Source organism: Delphinapterus leucas, chromosome 20 (assembly GCF_059928025.1).
Source record: "Delphinapterus leucas isolate spDelLeu-1000000601 "Yukka" chromosome 20, BTC_Dleu_Yukka2, whole genome shotgun sequence".
Classification (NCBI taxonomy): Eukaryota; Metazoa; Chordata; class Mammalia; order Artiodactyla; family Monodontidae; genus Delphinapterus; species Delphinapterus leucas.
In genome coordinates, this window is record NC_143148.1 from 7,676,639 (window position 1) to 7,697,972 (window position 21,334).

A 21,334-nucleotide genomic window follows, 5' to 3' on the forward strand; every position below is an offset into this window, starting at 1 on the left:
TGGGCACCGGGGAATGCGGGTGGGGTCTGAGGGAGAAGGGGCCTGGACTCCTCGAAGTGGTTGGTTGCTAGGTCCTGATAAATAAATCAGTCAACACGGGAGCTTTTTGAAACAGTTCTCTTTACCCGTGATCACTGAGTGACGCCTGGGGCAGGGAGGCCGACCAAGAGTCGGGGGCGAGGGCTTCCCCACCGTCTTTCCTCTCCCCACGCCACGTCGCCCAGGGGCATCGTGGAAAGAGGATTCTCCCATGCAAACCCCGGAGCTGGAGCGGAACGGGGAGCGCAGTTCTGCACCCCCTACCCCCCCCCCGGGGCACGGACACGGCCACAGCACGGGGGGCGGAGGGGCCTCGGGGACACGAGACACTGGGGAGAGAGAGGGAGCCCCGCCCGCGGCTGACCCCAGGCACCGGCGACCGGACGCCGCGGGGCAGGGCTGAGTGGCACAAAGGGCGAGGCTTTTAGCAGCGAGTCCTCCCTCCCCTCCTTTCGGACGAAGAAGGACGACTTGGGCCCCGCGACTGGGAAGAAAGGGGAGGGGGCAGCCTCTCCCCGCATGCGGCCCGGGAGGGAAGCCCCGCCCCCTTCCCGCGGGGAAAGGGCACCCATCTCCCATCGGAAACTGATCAATAAATTACAAAGTATTGGAAAGAGAGGCGGAAGTTTGGGGCGGGATTTCTTCCTGCCTTCTTCTTCCCCCCTCTCAGTCCAGTGCATGTGGTTTGGTCCAGGCCCAGTCCATTTGTGAGGCAGGGACCGGCATTCCCCGCTTGTCTGTACAGATGGTCCAGTCCGTGGCGTGAGCTCCCCAGCAAGCTCTCCCCGGCGAGACCATACTTTGGGCAGGAGAGGAAACAGCCCAGCCTCTGAAAGGTTCTTCCGTCCGAGTAAGGTCACCTGCATTGACGCCAGGCAGTGCGTGCAGCTGTGAAGATCCATTGTGCCGCCCAGAACCCCAAGAGCGCCCAGTACAGTCCTCACCTGGAGGCGTACACTAGCAGGAATAGGTCCGGACAGAAACGCCGTCTGCCCGGGAACTCCCAGAAGTCTGGCCTGGAGGGAGAGTGAGCAGCGGTTCAGCCTGGAAAGCGCGCACGCACACACACAGACACACGCCCACTTCCTCCCTCAGTATTTCTCCGATCCTCAACCCCAAGCGTCCTCCCTTGGATTTCCCCTTCCGAGATGACAACGACCGCCTAGCTCCAAGCCGGTTTCTCCCCCTTTCCCATAGCCTTGGATTCCTTCAAAGTATCCCAGGTGACACTGGACGAGTTCATTTCCCACCCTGGAAAGGGGGTGTGGTGGGGTTGGGGGAGAAAGGACCAGGCCATTTCAAAACCTGAAGAGGGAGGTTCCTACCCACGAGGAAAGGGAGGGGAGGAGAGGCTGTCGCGTTTGGGATCCGCCCACCTTCCGGCTGCAGCTTGCGGAGAGGGAGCCCCGGCGAGCCCAGGGCCCCTGCTGCGGCCGAACGAAAGTTGGGGGGCAACATTTCAGCTGAGTCAGGCGTTACGCCTCGGAGGTCCTTCTCTCGGAACATCTTCCGCCAGGATGGGGAGCGGCTGAAGGACTTGGCACTGTCCTAGGTATAGGGGCCCGGCAGCCGGTGAGGGACTTGGGCCGCGTTCCGACTCCGCCCCTTCATTTGACCCCACCCCTCTCCGGGTCCTTCCCTCCTTTAACCCCGCCCCTTTTCTGGCACCTCCTCCAACCACGACTCGCTGGCAAAGTCAAGCCCCACCCCTTCAGCTCCCAGCCTAGAGGTGCAGCTGGGAGTGGAGTCTCCTATGCTGCTGCTGCGCCCACCTCATCCAGCCGCCTGTCTGTGCCCAAGGAGATGAGGTTGCTGAATTCCTTCTCCAAGAGCTGCCGGGCCTGGGGAGGAGAGGTGGGAGAGGGGTTTCAGCGTGCAATCTGTGAGGTGGGGGTGCCCAGTATGCCCAGGGCCTAGCGGCAGCTCACCTGTGCATTCTGTGTGGGGATCTGCAGGAGCAAGGCCAGGTCAGAGTAGTCGAAGGTCTCGTCCAGGGCGAGCAGCGCCCCGTGCACCCCGCTCTCCGTGAGGTTCGTGGCGAATTCCTTCAGGCCCAGCCCGGACACCCAACCCATGACCCGCTCATTGGACCACACCATCACGTCTGGGGACAGAAGGGACCCTCAGCTGCTCCCCTCCTGGGGCCAGGCCCTTCCCATTTATCCCATATCTCCATCCCCACTTCCTCTTCCTGGCCACGCCCCTATGCTGGCTCCACCCCCTCTTCCCTGGCCTCCCTTCCCTCCCCTATTTATGCCTCCTCCAGCACTGCTCCAAACCCCTCCAACTTGGCTCCCAGCTGGACGTTTACCCTTTTCTACTCACCTCGGATCTGGGTCTGACTCTCTTCCCGCCTCCGCTCCAAGTCCTTCCGGTCATAGTTGAGTCGTTTCAGGCACATGATCCCGTAATGCAGACTCACCCTGAGTAGCAGAGATAGTGGAGTTACAGATGAGCCCTCATACCCCAATGACTGCTACTCCTATTGGGCTCTCCCCGTTGTCTGTGGTCTTCTGGCAGAGGTTGGGGAATTGCTCCATTGGATCTGTTCTACTGACTGCTGACCTTCGCAGGAGTTGCCATATTTTCAAAAAGCAGTTCCTATTAGCCCACCTGTAAGGGGTATGGGGTCAACTAGCTAAGCTGTCTCAGGACTTGGGCTTTTCCTAGTGGGCCTTCTTATGGGTGGAAGGGGCACAGGAGTCTTGATTGCCTGACAATCAGGGCTAGAGGACCAAAGATAGTCCAAGGAATTCCCCATCACTGGTCCTATTTGCCAAAGACTCTCTAGAAGTGGGGCTTACCCCCTTGGACTGCCCCCATGGGCCAGGCGACGCCCACCTGTGGAAGCTGTCCACCATCTTGAGTTGGCCCCGGAGCTCCTTCTTGTTAAGATGATCTAACATTCGGGCATCCACCAGCGACTCCATGAAGTAGCTGCGGTACTGGGGCAGCCCCAGGCTGGGCAGCCAGTCGTTCCCCACCCATTCATGGTTCATGTCGCCATATGCCAGGATCTGGGGCCATGGGCAGGTGGGGGAGGAGTCAGGCCCTCTGACCCCATCCCATGTATGTATGCAAGGGTACAGTCCAACCCCCCTCCCCCAGATCCGAGGTTGTTCTTTCTCCATCCTATAGCAGGACAATGGCCAATCTCTGCTCAGGACAATGGACAATCCAAAATTGTCTCCCTTTCCTTCATTATGACAGCATAGACCCTTGTCTACTCAAAGTGTGGTCCTTGGACCCACAGCATTATCATCACTTGTGAACTTGCTGGAATTGCAGAATCTCAGACCCTAGGCTACTGAATCAAAATTTGCATCCTCACAAGATTCTCAGGTTATCTGAACTGTACATTAAAGTTTAAGAAGCTCTAGTCTAAAGTTGTCCCAACTCAGAACAATGGATCAGTCCAACATCACTACTCCCCCAAGTCAGCACAACGGATTTTCCAGTGTAGCTCTCTCCCCAAAAAATGATAATGGATCTATCCACCACTCTTGCACTGTCCCCAAAATACTAGTCTAGCTATATCTGGCCCAGGACAATATTCTGGATCAACCCCAAATCCTTCACTCCTCTTAGCATAAGGAAATAATCCATACCTTCCCCTTTGCTGGGAAACAAAGACCCAACATAGTTCCTCTGTCTCAGGTGAGGTCATCCCGCTCCCCTCTTGAGAACAAAATGTAGCTCCTTCTCCCCAACTTCTCACCCTGACCTGCCGCCCTCCGCCCCCCGCCCCAAATGCTTTCCCTTTTCACCCCAGTACAGTGGAACAATCCCACTTCCCTCTTTTCTAGGTAAAAGAGCTGCTCAGCACCTCCCTCTAGTTAGAGCAATGAAACTGCCCCTGCAGCCCCCGCAACCCAGCATAATGGAATGATCCGTGCACCACTAACAGTGGAATAGCCGGGCTTCTACGCCGACCCCCACCAAGCCACAGACAAGAGCAGAGCTCCGCGCAGCGCCCCCCTCCCGCGGTGAGGATGGAATGCTCCGGTGAGGGGAGGGGCGGGGCTCGGAGAAGGAGGGGCGTCCATGCAGCGTGCACAGCCTGTTCATGCGCCCACGGCCCGCCCCGCGCCCCCTACCTGCTCCCAGCTGATCTCCTTGGTCTCCTGACCAGTTAGTGGGAAGAGGGGAGAGAAGGGGTGGGTTAAGGGGCAGGCGGAGGAGGGCGGGAGGGACGAACAGACGGACAGACAGCTACAGATTCATCTGCCCCCCCCCCCCCACTCCGCCGCTCCTCCCGAAGGAAATTTAGTGCCACCCAAGGCCACCGGCAGGGGGCACTCACAGGCTTGGTCGTCGCGGTAAGGGACTCCATCTCTTCATGTGTCATCCACACGTTTCCTGTGGACTGAGGGGCGAGGGGTGTTACAGAGGTTGAGAGAGGGCTTCTGAACAGGGGAGGGGAAGGGGGTCGTGCTCCTGGAGGAGCCGAATTAGGCATGGGAACACATAATTTTCTGTATGGAACAAAATGATAAAATTTTAGAAGTCAGTATGTGCTATGGGAAAAAAAATAGGTGTTCATGTGTTGGGGTGATGGGGCCGGTACTAGTTTAGCTGTTGAGTTAGGGAGGCCTCTTGGTGGTGGTGACATTTGAGCTGAGACTTCAAGGATGAGCAGGAGCCAGCCTTGGGGGAAAAAGAGGGAGGGGTGCTCCTAGGAAAGGGAGCAGCAAGGGCCAAGAAGCAGAGTAGAAAAGGGAGGGGTGGGTAGGGGCCCCTCATCAGTGGCCCTGTAGAGAACCATATGAATTTGGCTTTTTCTCTGGGATGGGATCCCTCTGGCTGCAGTGTGTAAAACAGCCTGAGGGGAGGCAGAGGGACCTGAAGGGAGCCCCACTCTCAAGAGATAATCCAGGTGAGAAACTGTGGGGAGCAGGGTGTATCAGACAGAGCTGGAGTGAGCGGGCCCAGGATTGGCTACTCTGAGGACAGCAGGCGGGGCCCTGAGACAGCAAGGGCTGGGATTGGCCCCTGGACACTCACAGTGCGGGAGGAGGCAGGAGCAGAGGGTGAGGTGAGTGAGACCATCTCCTGGATAGCGAGGCGCAGCTTGAGCCGGTGCAGTGGGTTGCTGATGCCGATCTCGCGCTGGATCTCCGTGTCTGACAAGTTGGCCATGATGGCACCACTCTTGACATTGGCCCGGCAGGCGGCCACATACCACGCAGGCATGCCTACCCACAGCTGGACCAGAGGGAGGAAGGGAGAAATGGGGAAAAAATGAGACAGAGAGACAGAGACATACGGGAGGAGAAACGGGAGAAATGGGAGAGGAACAGAAAGAAAGGGAGAGAGGGAGACAGAGAGATGGGGAAAGGCAAATGGGCGAGAAACAGACATGAGAAAGCAGTGAGAAGAGGGCAAGGCAAAGAGATGCGAGGGTCAGAGGGAGACACAGGAAAACAATGGAGGAGAGCCATAGAAGGGTAATACCAGAGTCAGAGGGGAAAGAGAGAGATGGGGAGAGACAGAGACGAGGAGAGACACACAGAGATGAGAGGCAGAGATGGGGAAAGAAAGGAGCAAAAGACATAGACATGGGGAGAAATACGGGGAATGACAAAAACACAGAGATGGGGAGAGAGGCAGGGAAATAGAGACACACACAGAGAGAGAGACATAGGAAGACACAACGAGATAGAGAGAGACAACAGGACCAAGGTGGGCATGGCCAGAAGGACAGGGGTGAGGGGAGAAGGAAAAAGAGCAACAGGAAGATCTACAAGAAGCCTGACCCCTCCCAGGGCCTCCTCCCCACCAACTCCTCTCCACCGCCACCTCTGAGTTAGGAGGATGGTACTAGGTGGACCAGCCAGCCCTAAGGGTGGGGTTCTCAGACCAGTTGGGGATAGAGACTCAGGACGTTTCTGGGCCCCAGTACCTCTAGCCAGGAGACCACAGTGGGCCCATCCCAGGCAGCAAAAGGCAGGCCCTGACGGCAGGCCTCTTCCAGAAGTTCATGCCTGGGGAGAAGGGCAGGAGATTGCAGGGACAGAGACACCTAGCCCTCTTGCATGGCCCCCTTCACCAACCGCATCCCCCCACCAAAGCAATTTTTATGAATGTAAAAAACATGGCAGAAGGCTAAAAAAAATACATGTGAATCTTTGTAATCCACCTTCCCTCCCCACAACAGATCCACACTAATCAAGAGAAAAGGGGAAAAAAAAGAAAAGAAAAACTCTAGGGGTTCCCAAGTTCCCAGGCAAGCAAGTTCAGGGTCTTGGACACCCCCTCCCAGAATTTTCTTCTCACTTATGACCAACCCTCCCCACCTCCACAGCACACACCCACACTCACTTCCTCTTGTTCCTTCGGTCCTTGTCTCCTGGGCCTGTCAGCTTGGCTAGCCCCAGAGGGTCAGTGGCCAATGTCTCGTCTGAGGGTGTTCCAGCTGGAGGCAGGGAGGGGCCAAAATTTGGAGAGTCTCAAAGGGGAGGCAGAATCTTTGATGCTGGGGGGTTGAGAAGGATGCCAGGAAAGCAGAGGCCCAGAGGGATTAGTAAATGCGGCCACACAGAGGGAGTGATAAAACCAGACAGGGACCAATGTCACCTCCTAGGCAAGGAATTGGAGAAATCCCCAAAATAGGGCTGGATTCACTGGGCTGGCCTTGGTAAGCTGGCAGTGGTGTGCTGGTAAATATTTAACAACTGGCTCCCTGGGGAAGGAGAAGGTATTTCCTGATTTGTAGCATATGCCAATTTCCATGGTGTAAATAATCCCACCAATTTCAAGCTACCAATGTGACGTCAAAGCAGCTCATAAAATTCCTGAAAATTTAACTAACTTGGATTTCACAAACAAGACAAGCAGGCTCCAGCCCATCAGATGCCCTGCTTTTAGGATGCTCCTCCCTCTTTCTCTATTTAAAAAATAGGTAAATAACATAACAAATTCATTTGCCCACCAGTCACTCAGGCAGGCCTCAGAGTGCCCTTTCCTTGTCCCTTCTCCCCTCTACCTCTGCCAAGGTTCCAGCGTTCTAAATGAATTACCAAATGAATGAAGACAGGATTGTATGTCAAATGAATATGTAAAGAAGAAGAAGGAAGGAAGAAAGGAAGGGAGAGAGGGAATCAGGGGACTCACCCAGAGAAGAGCTGTCCCGACCTGGTGGTCCCATTCGCCCCTTCTCCTTCTTGCCAAAGAGACGGCCTATGGATGACTTGATGCTCTTCTTCTTGGGAGCTTTGTGCAGGGAATCTGGGGTGCCCTCACTGGGTGAGCAGGACAGATAGATCCCATCTGGGATGCCTCCTCTCATCCCAAGTCTTTGTCCACTCCCACTGCCTCCTCCCAAGCAAGTCCCTCCCTGTCCCATCCCTTATTCTTACTGACCTTCCCCGTGAGGGCCCTCCATCTTCCAGGGATCCTGCCTGCAGTGCCAAGGCCTGGGTCATTCTCTCAAGGCGGGCAGAACGAGGAGTGGGAGGTGGGGTGTCTCCTGGGATCGCTGGTCCCTCCATTCGTGGAGCCCCAGCTTCCTCCTTGGGGGCATGATTCTGGAGACAGAGATGCTATATTGAATCAGAGGGGTCATGTTGCGGGCTCATTAGTTGGGATGTCTACGAGGTGTCTGGGATACCTCTGATTTGGGGAACCACTTCTAAAGATAGCCTAGATTAAGTGCGGGTGAGTTGCAGAAATATAAAGGCAATAACTGCAGTCCCCCTGGAGCTTGATAAGCCCATATTTATACTGTCTTTAGCTTCTGGTGTCAGGAGTGGGATCTGCTCAGCCCCAAGGAAAGCTAATGAGTTACAGGTTCTGAAAGTAGGAAATCTGAGTTTAAGGCAATAAAATAGGGCATATAGATATTGTGCCTCCCTCAAAGGTCAATTCTGAGGATCTAATGGTAGTTCTCAAATGTATATTTGGTCACAGAGACCTTTTTCTAAAAATCCTATGCAGTGGGAATTCCCTGGCCATCCAGTAGTTAGGACTTGGTGCTCTCACTGACAGGGCCCAGGGTTCGATCCCTGGTGGGGGAACTAAAATCCCTCAAGCTGCATGGCATGGCCAAAAAAAAAAAAGTAAAAAAATAAAAATAAAAATCCCATGCAGAAACTTAATGTGTAAAACAGGTAAAAGTAGATCACATCTGACTAAAGTACAAGTTAGGGTTCAGGAACCCAGTGGCTCAGCCTCCCATTTGCCCTTTGAGTTGGAACTTTTAGGGAAAGCTAAGGTTGCTTTTGAAAATCACTGGTGTGTTGGTCATTGTTGCTTTTTGTTAGGGAGCCCTGTTTATGACCTCCCACCACCACCACCAAGCTGAGGAGACTTAAGAATACTCACAGCTTTGTCGGTGCCCTCACGGGCAGGGCTAGGGGGTGCCAGACGGGGTGTTGAGTGGCCAGAGCTGGGAGGGGAGGGGCTGGCAAGGGTAGAGGTGGTGAGGGAGGGGGGCAGTGAGCAGCTACTGCGGTAGCGGCCCAGTGAGTCCAGGCCCGAGCCAGACACCCGGCTCTCCAGCTCTTCTGCCCTCTGTTCTGTTGTCTCCTTCTCCTCTTGGATTAACCTGAGGAGGAAAAGGGGGAGATGGGGTGAGAGGACTCAGGCAGACAATAGGAGAGGGAGTTGGGGGATCCCAATGGGCCAGGAAGGCTTGGCGGAGCAAAAATAATTCTGAGGAAGGGACAATGAAGTTAGAGGGTCTTGGTGGATCCCTGACGGCCTCACAGGTTCAAGGGGAGTCAAGATATCATGATAGGCTCAGGAGGTCGTGGAGAGATTAGGGATGACAGGATGATCAGGATCTGCATCAGGACTACGCTGGTAATAAACAAGTGGTTATGGAAAAGCATAAATGGATTACTATGGGCAAGAGGTCAAGTTCTAAGGAGGACAGCAAGAGCAAGCTCATAATAAGAGCAGAGTGAGATCAGGGACTCTGAGGTCAACCTAGGATCTGGGAAGGTCATACAGACATTTGGTGAGAGTCACTGTCTCAAGTCACAAAAAGTTTGAGTGGAAGATGATGGTCATGTTGATACATTTGCTGGGGCCCATGGAAAGTGTTTTAGTTTTATTAGAGAATCGTTAAATAGGGCAATTTCTGAGGAATCAGGGTAGACTTTATGTGATGGGGGATTCTTAATAAATTGAGGATTGTTGTTATATTAGGTAGAAATTCTTGTTATCTAGGGTTGAGGTTCTCAAGGTGTTTTGGACTGGGGGACCTTGTGTTGTGTTGAGATTCGCAGGGTACTGGGAGTCACTGGGTAATTGTTGCGTGAAGCCATGAAAGCCATGATGTAATGGAGGATTCTTGACGGGTTGGATTGTGAATTTTGGCATTTGGGGATGCAGTCTTGGGTATATTGGGAAATTGTGAGTACCGGCCGGGGCGTGTGTAATGTATATATAGCACATAGGAGACTTCCTGGTATTTCCTCAGGGATTCCTGGATAGTGTGTTGGACTGGCAGAATTCCTTGATGTTTAGGAAAGGCGTTGGGCTTAGGCGTGCAAATCAGTCTCCAGAGCCAGAGGGGCCTTGGGCTAAGCTTAGGCAGGGTGGGGAAGAACTGGGCCAGTGCTCACTTGATCTCTTTGTTGATGGCCTCCAGCTGCTCCTGAAGCATGATGGCCAGTGTCTGTACATCAGCCTGCCCACTGGGAGACAGCAACTCAGCTCCAAACATCCCCTCCGCCTCCTCCTCATCTGAGCCATCCAGCTCCCCGGGGAATGGAGGTGGCATGGACCCCGCAGGGGTAGACCGCTCCCACTCCTATCTCTGTGTGGAGACAGAGAGATGCCAGGTGGACAAGGGCCGAGGTAGGTGCTGGGTCTTTCCTCACCTATCCTGACCTTGCCCACCCTCTATAACCCTGCCCATGTCCCCTGACACTGACTGCCCTCACCATGTGACCCAGCCCCCCACACTTTTCCCAGCCCAGCTTTCTCTCTTGGTGGGTCCTTCTTCTTGACCACCCATGACTCTGCCCTCTCCCCTGATTCCACTGTTTCCTTTGACCCAGCCCACTTCCTTTCTTCACTTGGCCCCATCCATTCTAGGATTCTACACCCTGCATACCATCCCCCCAAACCCACCCCTCTTCCCACCCCATCGTTCCTCTAAAGTTCTCACCAGGCAGCAGGACATCCACGTGAAGAGCCATCGGGGCAAGTGGGGATGACGGAAGAAGAAGAGGAGACAGTGTGGGTCCAGGAGACCTTGCTTCTCAACTCAGTCCCCGCCCAGAGCCCTGCATGTTGGGCTCCACCTCCTACTGCTGCCCTCCCGAGCCCTGCTCAGTCCAGGCCCCAGAAGTGGCTGCTGACCTTAGAGGGCTCATCTTTGACCCCTGACCAGCGACCCCTCTTGCTTGCCCGGCCACTGCCAGCCCCATAGGGATCCAGGTGGGCGCCAGAAGGTAATGTGGGTGCCTGGGAGTAACGGAGCTCCAGAGCACTGCCAGGGAGAGATCTGTGGGCATAGAGAGGGCAGTCAGAGACCAAGGGGTCAGGAAAAGGAAACAGAGGTGAGTGGTCATGGGGAAGGGCTTGGGGTCATAGGATTGGGAGAGGGATCTGAAGTCAAAGGTCAGGAAAAAGGGTCTGCAGTCAGAGGTCATGAAGTCAGGGGTCAAAAATAAAAGGGACCAGTGGAAATCTCAGGAGGACAGGGAGTGGGGTGGGGGAGACCCATCCCTTCGTATCAGAAGGGATGTGCTTGGCCAGGGGGGCTCCATGGGCAGAGGTGGGACAGGAAGATGACTGTCACCTGGAGTAGGAGGATGGTGGCCTCCCCCGCAGCTGGTCAATCTCCATCTGCATCCGCTCCATCTCCGCCAAGAGCTGCTCCTGGGGGGAGGAGGTTGGAGATGTCAGGTCAGAATCTGCCCCCTCCCCCCCACTGAGTATCAGCCCCTCCCAGCCAGGCTGATTCCAACCCCAGCAATGCCTGCTCCATTTCTCTGGCCCTCACCCAAGGCCCACACCCCCGGCCCCCTCCCTACCTTGTTGAGCAGCAGCTCATCCTGCAGCTTCTTCATGTTGGCGATCTCCTCGCTTAGTGAGTTCTGTGGGGGGGGCAGGGGTGCAGTGAGGGGGCGGAATCAGGAAGCAGCCTCCAGTGAACAGAGACAGGCCTGAGGGGACCCCAGGGGGAATGAGGTGGGCTTGAATGGTGAGCTGCATGGGGAGAGGGTTGTGGAGCCGAAGATGCTGCAAAGGCAGGGAGTCCCTGGGAGCCCAAAATGCAGCGTCCTGTGAAATTTCCACGGATTCAGAGTTTGAGGGTCCATAGGGTTAGAGGCTTGGGCAAAAGCCAAGAATTCAGGCTGTGGGTGCCCCAGAATTCAGCTCTAAGGTGTTTAAACTAGGTGAAAGTGTGGTGGTCCCAGCAATCGAGCAGTCTATCAATTTCAAATTCAGGATGCCCACATTTGGGGAGATCTCAGATAACTGTTTGGGGAAAGGTCTAGGGCCCCAAGATTCCAGCTTATTGGAATCCTAGGTTGGGGCCCACCTTCTCCTCCAGCGCCCCCATGCGCTCCTTGAGGTGCAGCTGCAGCCGTTCGTTGGACTCACTCAGCAGCTTGTCCACTGTCTCGGACAGCCGCTTATTGTGGTCATCGTTCATCTTCTCCCGCTGCCGGGCCTGCCCAGAGGAGAACAGAGCAGAGGCGCTCAAGCCCTGAGCGTTGTCCCTGCTCCGAGCTCCCGACCCCCGGCACAGCCCCCTCACCCAGGCGTATCCCCCAAGGCTCAAAGCCTCCTCACCCGCTGCAGCTCCTGGTTCTTCTCCTCCAACTGGGCCTCCAGCTGCCGAAGCCGCTCCTCAAAATTCCCATGACGTTCCTCAGCCTAGAGGATGGAACCCATGGCATCTGACTTTGTCCCACTAGGATGCAGTCAGCCTCCAGGCCCCACCTCCTCCAAGGCTGGCTTCCAGGCCCCAGGCTCCTCCCCCACAGGACTCCAGACCCTGCCCTTGTGATTCAAGCCCTGCCCTCTCCTCTAGTCTCCAGCCCTGTCCCCTTCTCATGTTCTCCCCATCTGTTCAGTCCAAACTAGAGAGCACCAGCCCCCACCAAACCTCCAGGCCCTTCAACCATCCCAAGTCACGTCCCTTCCCTGGACCCCAGGCCCTACCCTTTCCAGCAGAATTCGGGCTGTGGGTCTCCTATCCCTCCAGACTCAGGCCCTGCCTCCTCCAAGCCCCGCCCCTTTGCCCCAGAGACTCAAGGCGCCGCCCCAGGCCTCCCTTCACCTTGTTGAGCGCCGCCACTCGCTGGGCCAGCTGTGCCTCTATCTCCGGCAAGGTCTCCGCCTTCTGCAGCGTCTGCTGCAGCTTCTGCTTAGCGTCGTCCAGCCACTCGGCCAGCTGACGGCTCTTCTCTTCACTCTGGGGGACACAGACGGGGGGAAGGGAGGAGCTAGGTCAAACTAGCCACGGCCTCGCCCCCACCGCCCCTCCTCGGCCGTGCTCCCACCTGCCGGTACAGCGACTCCTTGCTGGCCAGCTCGTTTTCCAACTTGTCGTTGGCGTCGTGCAGAGACGTGGCCTCTCGCTGGGCACTCAGGTAGCGCTTCTCTAGCGTTGTGATCCGCTCTTCCATATCCTCCCGCTGCGCCAGCGCCTGCAGAGGTGACAGAAGGCCGCGTGGACTACAGCTCCCAGAAGGCCGTGGGGGTAGCCTAGGCTTAGAACCCCAGTTCAGGCACCCCAAGGTATCCTGGGAAATGAAGTCCCCTGCCCTCCGGGTGTCAGAATGGTGGAACCACACCTGCCGAGAGCTCCCAGGCATAGCCAACATTAGATCCCCTGCCACCTGATAGTTAAAATGGCGGTACAGCCCCTCCCATAAACTTCTGGGGCAGTACTGGCTTAGACCCTCCTCATATGGATGACCTAAGATCCATGAGATGGAATGTCTCCACTTTTCTTTGCCCACTAGCCTCAAAAATCCAGGCCTTAGATTTTTCAGCAACTTCTGGCACAACTCAGGTTTAGAATCACAGAGCAAGTGCCCTAGGGTCTCATAGGAAACAAAGGTCCCTTCCACCTGGGAGGCAGCATCTCCCAAGAGCCCCCAGGGTAGCGCATGCTTAGAAAACCAGAGAAGGTGCTCCAGGGTCTCACGGGGGAAGGACTCCTGCCTGGGAGCCGGTGTGGTGGGACCACGCTTCCCAATAAGCCCTGGGGCCATCCACAATTGAAATCCGAGGTAAAAGCCCCAGTGGATGATGAAAACTAAAGTGCTGTCTCTTCTTTCTCATTCAATGCTTTCAAGAATCCATGCCCTACATTTCACAGCAGTCCCCGCAGCGTGGGAGTTAAGGTCAAGGAACCTCAGCCAGGATGGGGTGAAATGCAGACAAAGGAGTTCAGTTAAGAGGTGCAAGAGAATTTCCCAATGATAACAATAATAACTACAACCAGATACTGGGTGACTACCAAGTATGTGCCATGTGCCAACTCTCTGACAAGGATCATAAATACCATTAGGTGAGGAAATTGAGACTCAGAGAGGAGAAGAGTCCACACAGCTTGTGGACTGAATCCAGATTCATGAGTTCTGTGACTATGGGCAAAGGGGGACAGGAAGGGTCGCGGGGAGGGAAGGGACAGAGGGCAGCCCACCAGGGGCTCCGGCCTCACCTCCTTGAGGTCGCGCTGGAGCTTGGCGTTAGCTTCCTCGGCCTTACCCAGCTCGCGGTGGGCCGTGCCCAGCTCCTCCTCCAGCTGGCTCATCTGGCGGCACAACACCGCCAGGCGCTCCCGCAGCTGGCACACCTCCGCCCGCTGCCGCTCCAGGGCCTCCTCCAGCTCTGCCGTGCGCCGGTTCGAATCCCCGCCAGGACCCAGGCCATTGGCAAGAGTCTGGAATGGGGACAGTGAGGGAGGAAGGGACAGAACTCAGAGTGGGGAACACAGAGATCGAGAATGCAAGGAGAAAACTGATGGGGGTGAGGGGGGATCAGAGATCAGTAAGGGCCATGGAGGTCACAAAAGTTAGCTAGCTGACTTGAATCAGAGGTCAAAGGTCAGTAAGAGTCTGAGGCGTTCAGATGTCCTAGGGTCAGTGAGAATCGTACCAAACATTAAAAGGACCATCACAAAGTCAGGGGGCTGAGTGGGATCACAGTGAGGAGGACCAATGAAGAGCAAGCAGAAGGAAAGACTTCCGCCTCTTACCTGCCCATCCCCATCCTTGCCGGGCTCCTCTAGCCCCGACCGGCGCCTAGACAGCTGTTCTCGAAGGCTCAGAGTCTGGCAATGGGAAAGGGAGATCAGGGCAAAGGAGGTCCTAGAAACCCTGTTTCTACTTCCCACTGGCACTGGTCCTGCTGGGGCCACCCTTATCCCACAGTCTACCCTTAGACCCTGTGCCGTCATTATATGTCTCCTTAGCCCCCCACCAGAGAAGAAGTCCACCCTTATTCTTAACCTTAGCCTCCTTGTGGAGGTGTCCTGACTTTCCCCACCCAGCCATTTCCACCATTGTCAGTTCTTTCCCTTAGCCCCAGCCCTGGTTCTCACCTTAGTCTCACTGTCACAGGGCAGTACTCCCCTTAGTCCTGCCCAATGAGTTCCTCCTTAGGAACCTCACTGGTTTTCTCCATAGTCCTACCCCATTGGTCTTCTGCCCTAGTCCTGCTCCCAACAGATTCTAGGACCCACCCAATCAGTTCCACCCCATTGGTAGTTCATTAGTCCCTCTTCCTTCTTGGTCACGCCCCCACCTCCTGATTGCTCAGCTCCAACTCTTCCTCTAGCACTGCCACCCGCTCCAGCGCCATTCGCAGCCGCTCCCGGACCTGGGGATGGGGGCAAGACAGTGTGAGATGGAGATCAGACCTGATGGAGGACAGTTGATGCAGAACACCTTTGGGATGGACCTGATAGGGTGACATTAGCATTCCTCTATTTATAGTATGTGTGCATCCCCAACTAGCTACCAAGGCAGCCTCACCCGCTGGTATCCCCCATCCTATTACATTTTTCTATTATCAGCCACTCAGGTCCCAGTCTGCATAGCCTGTCTCAGTCAATTACAGTCAACATTCTTCCCACTTGGGCCATCCCCAACCAATCACGGCCAGAATTTCTGCCGTTCAACACAGCCCCAGCCAACCACGAGTTTCTGTTCTACAACCAGGCTCTTCCAATTCTCATACCTTCTCATCCAGGGCCTTGTGGTGCTCGAAGAGGGATTTTAGAGCCTTGAGTACCTCCACCTCAGAAGAGACCCCTCCCGGGGACTGAGCCTGGCGCTTTACCACAGTCATACGCAGTGACCTCTCGTGCCTGGACACCAGGCACTCCAGGTGTTCTAGGAGAAGCTACAGAGATAGGGCACAGGACCAAGGAAAAGTGTGAAGGGAAGAGAGGCAGAGTGAAGGAAGAGGATTCAGACAGGTGGGGCGGACGCATGGAAGAGGTGGAGCCAAGCAAAGTGGTATGGAGAGAGACAGGTCAGGAAAAGAGAGGGATAACAGAGGTGGGGGGCAGGTCAAGGAAGGAGTGGTACAGGAAACGAGAACAATTATGGAGATAGGGGAGGGGACATGAAGGAAGGAGGGGACCAGAGGAGACCCACCAAATTGTAGGAGCAGGGAGAAGAAAGGAAGGCGAAATAGAGGGAAAAAAATGGATCAGGCTGCAACACCCAAGGCCCCGCCCACCGCACTTAGGTCCCGCCCCAAGACCCCTCACCCGAGTATTGTTCCGCTCTGCCTTCAGCTCCGCAATTTCTTCCTCCCGTTCCAGTAGCTGCTCCCGACACAAGTTCAGCTCCTTCGTCAGAGCCGCAAACTCCTATCCAGGTGTGGGCAGGATCGGGCAATCAGATCAATCCCTTTCCCCATCTCCCTCATTCCTTAGGACTGGGAGGTTTGGAGGCCCCACCCATCTCTGCCAAGTCCCGCCCCTTCAAGCGGCTCCCGCCCATCACCGGCAAGCCACTCCCCCTTCCAAGTGCCAAGTTCCGCCCCTTCCGGACCGCCCTCCCTGTGCCTCCCTCAGGCCCCGCCCCGGCCCCGCCCAGACCTGGGGCAGCGCGATGCTGAGCTGGCGCTGCAGCGAGTCCTTTTCGTGGCCCAGCTCGCGCAGCCGCAACTGCGCCGTAGCCAGTCCGTCCTGCGCCTCGCGCAGCGTCTCGAGCAGGCGCTCGCGCTCCGTGAGCATCGTGACCATGAGGCGCTCCAGTTCGCCGCCCGCCTCGTCCGGGCCCAGCGCCGAACCCCGCCGGCCATCCTCGCTGATGGTGGGCATCACCTCGCACATCATGGCGGCGGTGCTGGCCTACGGGGAGGGGGCAGGGAACCGAGAGGGGCTTCGTTAAAGCACAGGCAGCGAAACTGAGGCACGGTCACTGGGATACTACATAGTGAAAACTGAGGCAGGACAACCCAAGCACTGCACAGAAGAAACTGAGGCTCATCCATTCCAATCATGGCACAAGATAAACGGAAACCCATTGCTCCCAGGAAACCAGGCCTGGCTACCTGCGTGAGAGCATTTGGAGAAACAGGTCAGACTCCATCAGACACTGGCAGCAAATCTAGGCTCAGCCTAGTCAGAGAGACCGAAGCCGGGTGCCCCATTGCCTGAGTGAATGTGGAAAGTTTGCAGGCCCCTCCCCTCCAGTCCAAGCCCCGCCCCTTCAAGCGACTCAGGCCCCGCCCATCACTGTCTATTCTGGCCCTGCTGAGAATCCCCTTCAACCTACTGCATGAGCTAGAAAACTCAGGCCCAGGCGAAGGAGACCATGTCTTCAGGAGGCCACAAAACTGGGGTCACAGAATTAGGTCACTGGTACGTAGTCACCTGTATAATGTCACAGGGATGGTCCTCACCTGCTATTCAGCCCAACTCCTGCCTCCTTCAACTTCCCAGATATCTAGATATCTAGCTCCAGGAGAATCTAAAGACCCACTCCAGTCGGGAAAAACAAAAATGGTGGGGACAATGCTAGCCATCTCCCACTACACAGGAGTCTAAGATCCAGCTATCTCTTCTCTCAGGTCACAGGAATCTAGGTCCCCTAGCCCTCCCTTCCCCCAGACTGAGGAGTCTGAGCCTCCAGCCTTCTCCTCCCCAGTCCCAGGAATCAGAGACCACATCCACTTCCTCCCAGGACACAAGAGTCTGGGCTTTCAACCAACAACCCTAGACCCAGAAATCTCAGCCTTCAGACTTCTGCCCCCTCAGAACTCAGAAGTCAAGGCCCCCAGGACCCAGGGGTCCAGGTGCATGAGCCGCGGGTGGAGATGAAGGGAGGTCTCCTGAGCCACTCCCTCCACACACATCAGGTCAGACGGGTCCATCTAGCTGAGCCGAAAGCAGGAGGGACTTTGACTCCTTCTCTCCTTTCTTTCTCTCCCTTCAGGCAGAGGCATAACCGGTTCTCAGAGTGGATAATTTCCAGCTCCACCCAATATTCAGACTATGTCTTAAGCCTGGGACTGGGGCCTTGGACTCCTGGGAGGACAGGAGGGGACTGAGGGACCTGGGACCTGGGAGAGGAGGCAGCTGGGTGCCTGTAACCTTGGGTCTTTGAAGAGGTGCATCTGGGAATCTAGACATCTGAATCCCAACACTCAGAGGTCAGATTCAAGAAAATGTTTATAAGAGGGCAGGCCAGACTTAGACCAAAACCCAACATGGCATCTAAAACCCAGAATCTACTCATGAGATGCCATTAGGGATGTTTTAGGGAGGCTGTTCTAGAACTTCCAATTCCCTGAGAAGGAAACAAAATTCAGCTAGGCTGGGTGTAGAATCTAGAAGGCCACGTGCAAGAAGACACAGTACAGAGTGCAGAAAGGCCATACACTTCCACATTTACAATGTGCTCGGGGTAGGATCCACACATGGGGCCAAATAGAAGGGCATATTCTAGAGCCCAGGTCTGGAACTTTGAACAAGCCAAGAGCAATCCAATAACTTAAAAGAGTGTCTGGGTCACCCCAGAACCCCAAACACAGAGGGGAGGGTAATGATATCTAAGAACAGACCTAATGCAGTACATAACAAACCTAAGTCAGGAGACATAATCTAGACATAATCTAGAACTCAGAACCTACCAGGGATGAAGGCATAAAGGTATATTTTATCTTTACAGAATAAAGCAGAGATCGCATGCTTGGTTTTTTCATGCATCTAGATAATGTTAGAACTCAGAAGGCAGAATATATGCTCTAGAATTCAGAACATGCCCTGGAGGCAAAGGAAAACCTAGAAAATAGCAAGGAGTTTGCCTGGAACTTAGAATCGCCTGGGGGAAGATGCAGAAAGATGCATTTTGGCAATTGAGAATTTCCTGGCATAAGGACTGAGCTGGCAAAGGGGGTGGGGATGGGGGTGGTGTGTTCTAGAAATGAGGACATTTCTAGGCTGAAGACTCCAAAAGAGGAGAGAGCATAGAGCATGTTTAGAATGTTGAAGTGGCAGATGGAGGAAGCCCCCAATCCACCAGGGGACAAGTTCTAAGCCAAGGTCACACCAGGGAAAAGATGGACAGAGAAGGTGGGAATGGATGAGCCGAGAACATAGAACCTGAGGAAGGAAGATGCGATGTACAACACTTCAGTGGGAATCCTCGAGATTTAAGACTGTAGAATTGGATGGAATCTAAAATAGGGAAGTGCAGGGACTTCCCTGGCAGTCCAGTGGTTAAGACTTGGCGCTTCCACTGCAGGGGATGTGGGTTCGATCCCTGGTCACGGAACTAAGATCCTGCATGCCACACAGTGCAGCCAAAATAAATAAATAAAAAATTTAAATATAATTAAATAAAATAGGAAGTGCATTCTAGAATGGATAGCACAGTTTGGAGAAAGGCTAGAGCACATAAATGCAACACACATATTCTATTTTTTTTTTTTTTTTTTTTTGGCGGTACGCGGGCCTCTTACTGTTGTGGCCTCTCCCGTTGCGGAGCACAGGCTCTGGACGCGCAGGCTCAATGGCCATGGCTCACGGTCCCAGCCTTTCCGCGGCACGTGGGATCCTCCCGGACCGGGGCACGAACCCGTGTCCCATGCATTGGCAGGCGGACTCTCAACCACTGCGCCACCAGGGAAGCCCGGAACACACATATTCTAGCACTTAGAATGCCCCTGGGAAGAGAATGGAATCTAGAGCAATGCCAAGGATGTGGCTAGAACCTAGAACACACCCAAAATGAAATTTTAGAAGAAAATAAGCAAGCACTGGCTTCTTAAAAATTGGAACATGTCAGAAATTCTCTGGTGGTCCAGTGATTAGGACTCTGCGTTTTCACTGCTGAGGGCCTGGGTTCAATCCCAGGTCGGGGATCCAGCAAGCAGCATGGTGCAGCAAAGAAAAAAAAAAAAAAGGAACTTGTCGAAGGGGAGGGTGAGATCAGAATTTGGCTTGGGAGCATTAGCTAGATGTTTGAATTTACCTGGGGAAAGTCATGCCTCGAATTTAGCATCTAGCCTAGACTTTAGAACAGTAGCTTGGGTGAAAAAGGAACAAAGATGTTGACTGGGAGTGTTCTAGGATTTAGGAAGAATCTAGAACACGAAGCATTGCCAGGGCGCATGTTTAGGTGGAAATGTGGAAGACAATTCTAGATCACAGAATGAACCTAGGCCATAGAACACATCTGGAGGAAGGGATGTATGTTTGGCTCACCAGTCTGAGAGTATACTTGAAGGATTTGACATCATGATATGAAAGAATCGTGATGGAGTGCTGGAAACATCTCAAAAAGCTGGGTCTCAGGGGAGAATGTTGGAAACCCCAGGGAGCCCAGAACCTGAGATGATACGGAGATGAAGCAGGGGTTTTTCAAGGCCACCAGAGATGTCAATTTGATGGGCAATTGTGAGGCTGTAGGGACTTGGGTTCAAAAGAGTAACAGCTGAGTGGCTAGATACTTGGGGTGGTGGGTGGCAGAGCTGGGGAACTGGACTCCTGAATTGCTGTGGAGGCCAAAGCCAGGAGATGGAAGTTTGGAGCCTGAGTCCCTGTTGGATGGAGGGCTGGGGTAGATGGCTTTGGTGGGCAGAATAGAAGGTGGGGTCTGAACTCCTGGGTCCCTGAGGGGAGGCAGGATCAGGGACAAGGCATCTAGGTCTCCAGGGGGCAGCGTGGGTAGAAGCCAGAGAATTGCATTAAGAATTGCATTCTGAGTCCCTGAAAGGAAGAGAGTCATGGCGCCTGAATCCCTAAGGGGGCAGATGCTGGGGTGCCAGGTGGATGGGTATATTTGTCTGAGGGGCACAGGGGCTGTTGAACTGTCTCTGAAGGGAGCAAAAGCTGGAAATCTGGATTCCTAGATCCTGAGGGGGTGAGGGCTACCACCTGGGGCCTTTAGCCAGAGGAAGTGAGGACTGACAGGGCTCCCAGAGCCCGGTGGGATCTGGGTCCCCAGATGCCAAGATCCCTAAGGTGCACCAGGCAGGAACATTCAGAAGCTCTGACTCCTCAAGTAGAAGCTGGGGTCTCCGAAACCTGGGTTGTTGAGGGTGGAGCTGAGAGCCTGGCCAGTGGAACCCTGAGGCCCGGGCGCCCAGGTCGGGGAGGGCCTGGGTATCCCCAGGTCAAAGGCGCGACGGGGGAGATCCCCGCGCCGCCGGCGCCGCCTCCCCGGCGGCAGCAGCAAGAGATGGGGGACGCGAGGCTGCCGAGAACGGTGACCATGGACAGCTCCAGAGCGGGCCTGTGTCCAGGGCGGCCGCCGAGCCGGCCGGGACTGAGGGACTCGGCCGGCTGTTCAAGCCGGCGGACCAGAGATGGGCAGACTGGGTGGGCGAATGGGGGACTATGCGGACGCGACGGGGGGGGGTGGCGGCCGGCCCTAGCTGGGGGAGTCTGACACAGCTGCGGCCGGTGTCTGGAGCTCCCAGGACTGGGCCGAGGAGGAGGATCTAGGTCCAGAGGGGCTTCCTGGGGCTGACCTGGGAAATCCAGGCTCCTGGGCCCCGGAGGAGGCGCAAGGCGGCAGTACGCCTGGGATTCCAGGGTTCGGTTGGGGACTCTGAGAGCCGGGAGGCGCACGCCTGAGTCTCTGGGGTCGGGCTGTGAAATCTGGGCTCTGAGGTCCCAGGGGATGAAGAAGGGAATCCAGGATCTCAGGGAGGCGGGGGAAGCTCGGCGACGGGTCCCCGGGATGGGCGCTGCCAGGCGGGCCGGGCTGGGCTCTTACCTACCTGGTCCGCGGCGGCTGCGGGCGGAGCTGGGCTGCAGGAGGGACGTGGGGTGGGGTGGGGGGACCGGGCGGGGCCCCTGGCGGCGGCCGGGGCCCGGATCTGTGCCTCCGGAGCCCTGTCTCCGCCGCTCGCG

The 21,334-nt window shown here is 55.5% G+C and overlaps 1 protein-coding gene across 10 annotated transcripts; it reads right to left on the minus strand.

Moving 5' to 3' along the window:
- Positions 1-103: 103 nt before the first annotated feature.
- PPFIA3 (PPFI scaffold protein A3) lies at positions 104-21,285 on the minus strand. Of its 10 annotated transcripts, XM_030761198.2 has the most exons (29): positions 21,202-21,285; positions 16,067-16,321; positions 15,734-15,835; positions 15,196-15,360; positions 14,761-14,835; positions 14,213-14,287; positions 13,676-13,897; positions 12,507-12,653; positions 12,284-12,418; positions 11,794-11,877; positions 11,540-11,671; positions 11,028-11,090; positions 10,793-10,872; positions 10,351-10,495; positions 9,609-9,796; positions 8,362-8,584; positions 7,402-7,580; positions 7,153-7,280; positions 6,361-6,454; positions 5,942-6,023; positions 5,044-5,244; positions 4,343-4,405; positions 2,881-3,056; positions 2,365-2,462; positions 1,968-2,143; positions 1,812-1,880; positions 1,416-1,587; positions 984-1,055; positions 104-899 (listed from the first exon to the last, which is right to left on the minus strand). In XM_030761198.2, the coding sequence occupies exons 2-28, from the start codon at positions 16,304-16,306 to the stop codon at positions 997-999; spliced, it is 3,573 nt and encodes a 1,190-aa protein (XP_030617058.1). In that variant the 5' UTR covers positions 16,307-16,321; positions 21,202-21,285; the 3' UTR covers positions 104-899; positions 984-996. The 10 variants fall into 10 exon arrangements, 9 of the variants coding, with proteins under 9 accessions (XP_030617058.1, XP_030617059.1, XP_089758706.1 ...); XM_030761199.2 differs by having other exon boundaries at positions 104-1,055; positions 7,402-7,565; XM_089902580.1 differs by having other exon boundaries at positions 104-1,055.
- Between the last annotated feature and the right edge of the window lie 49 nt (positions 21,286-21,334).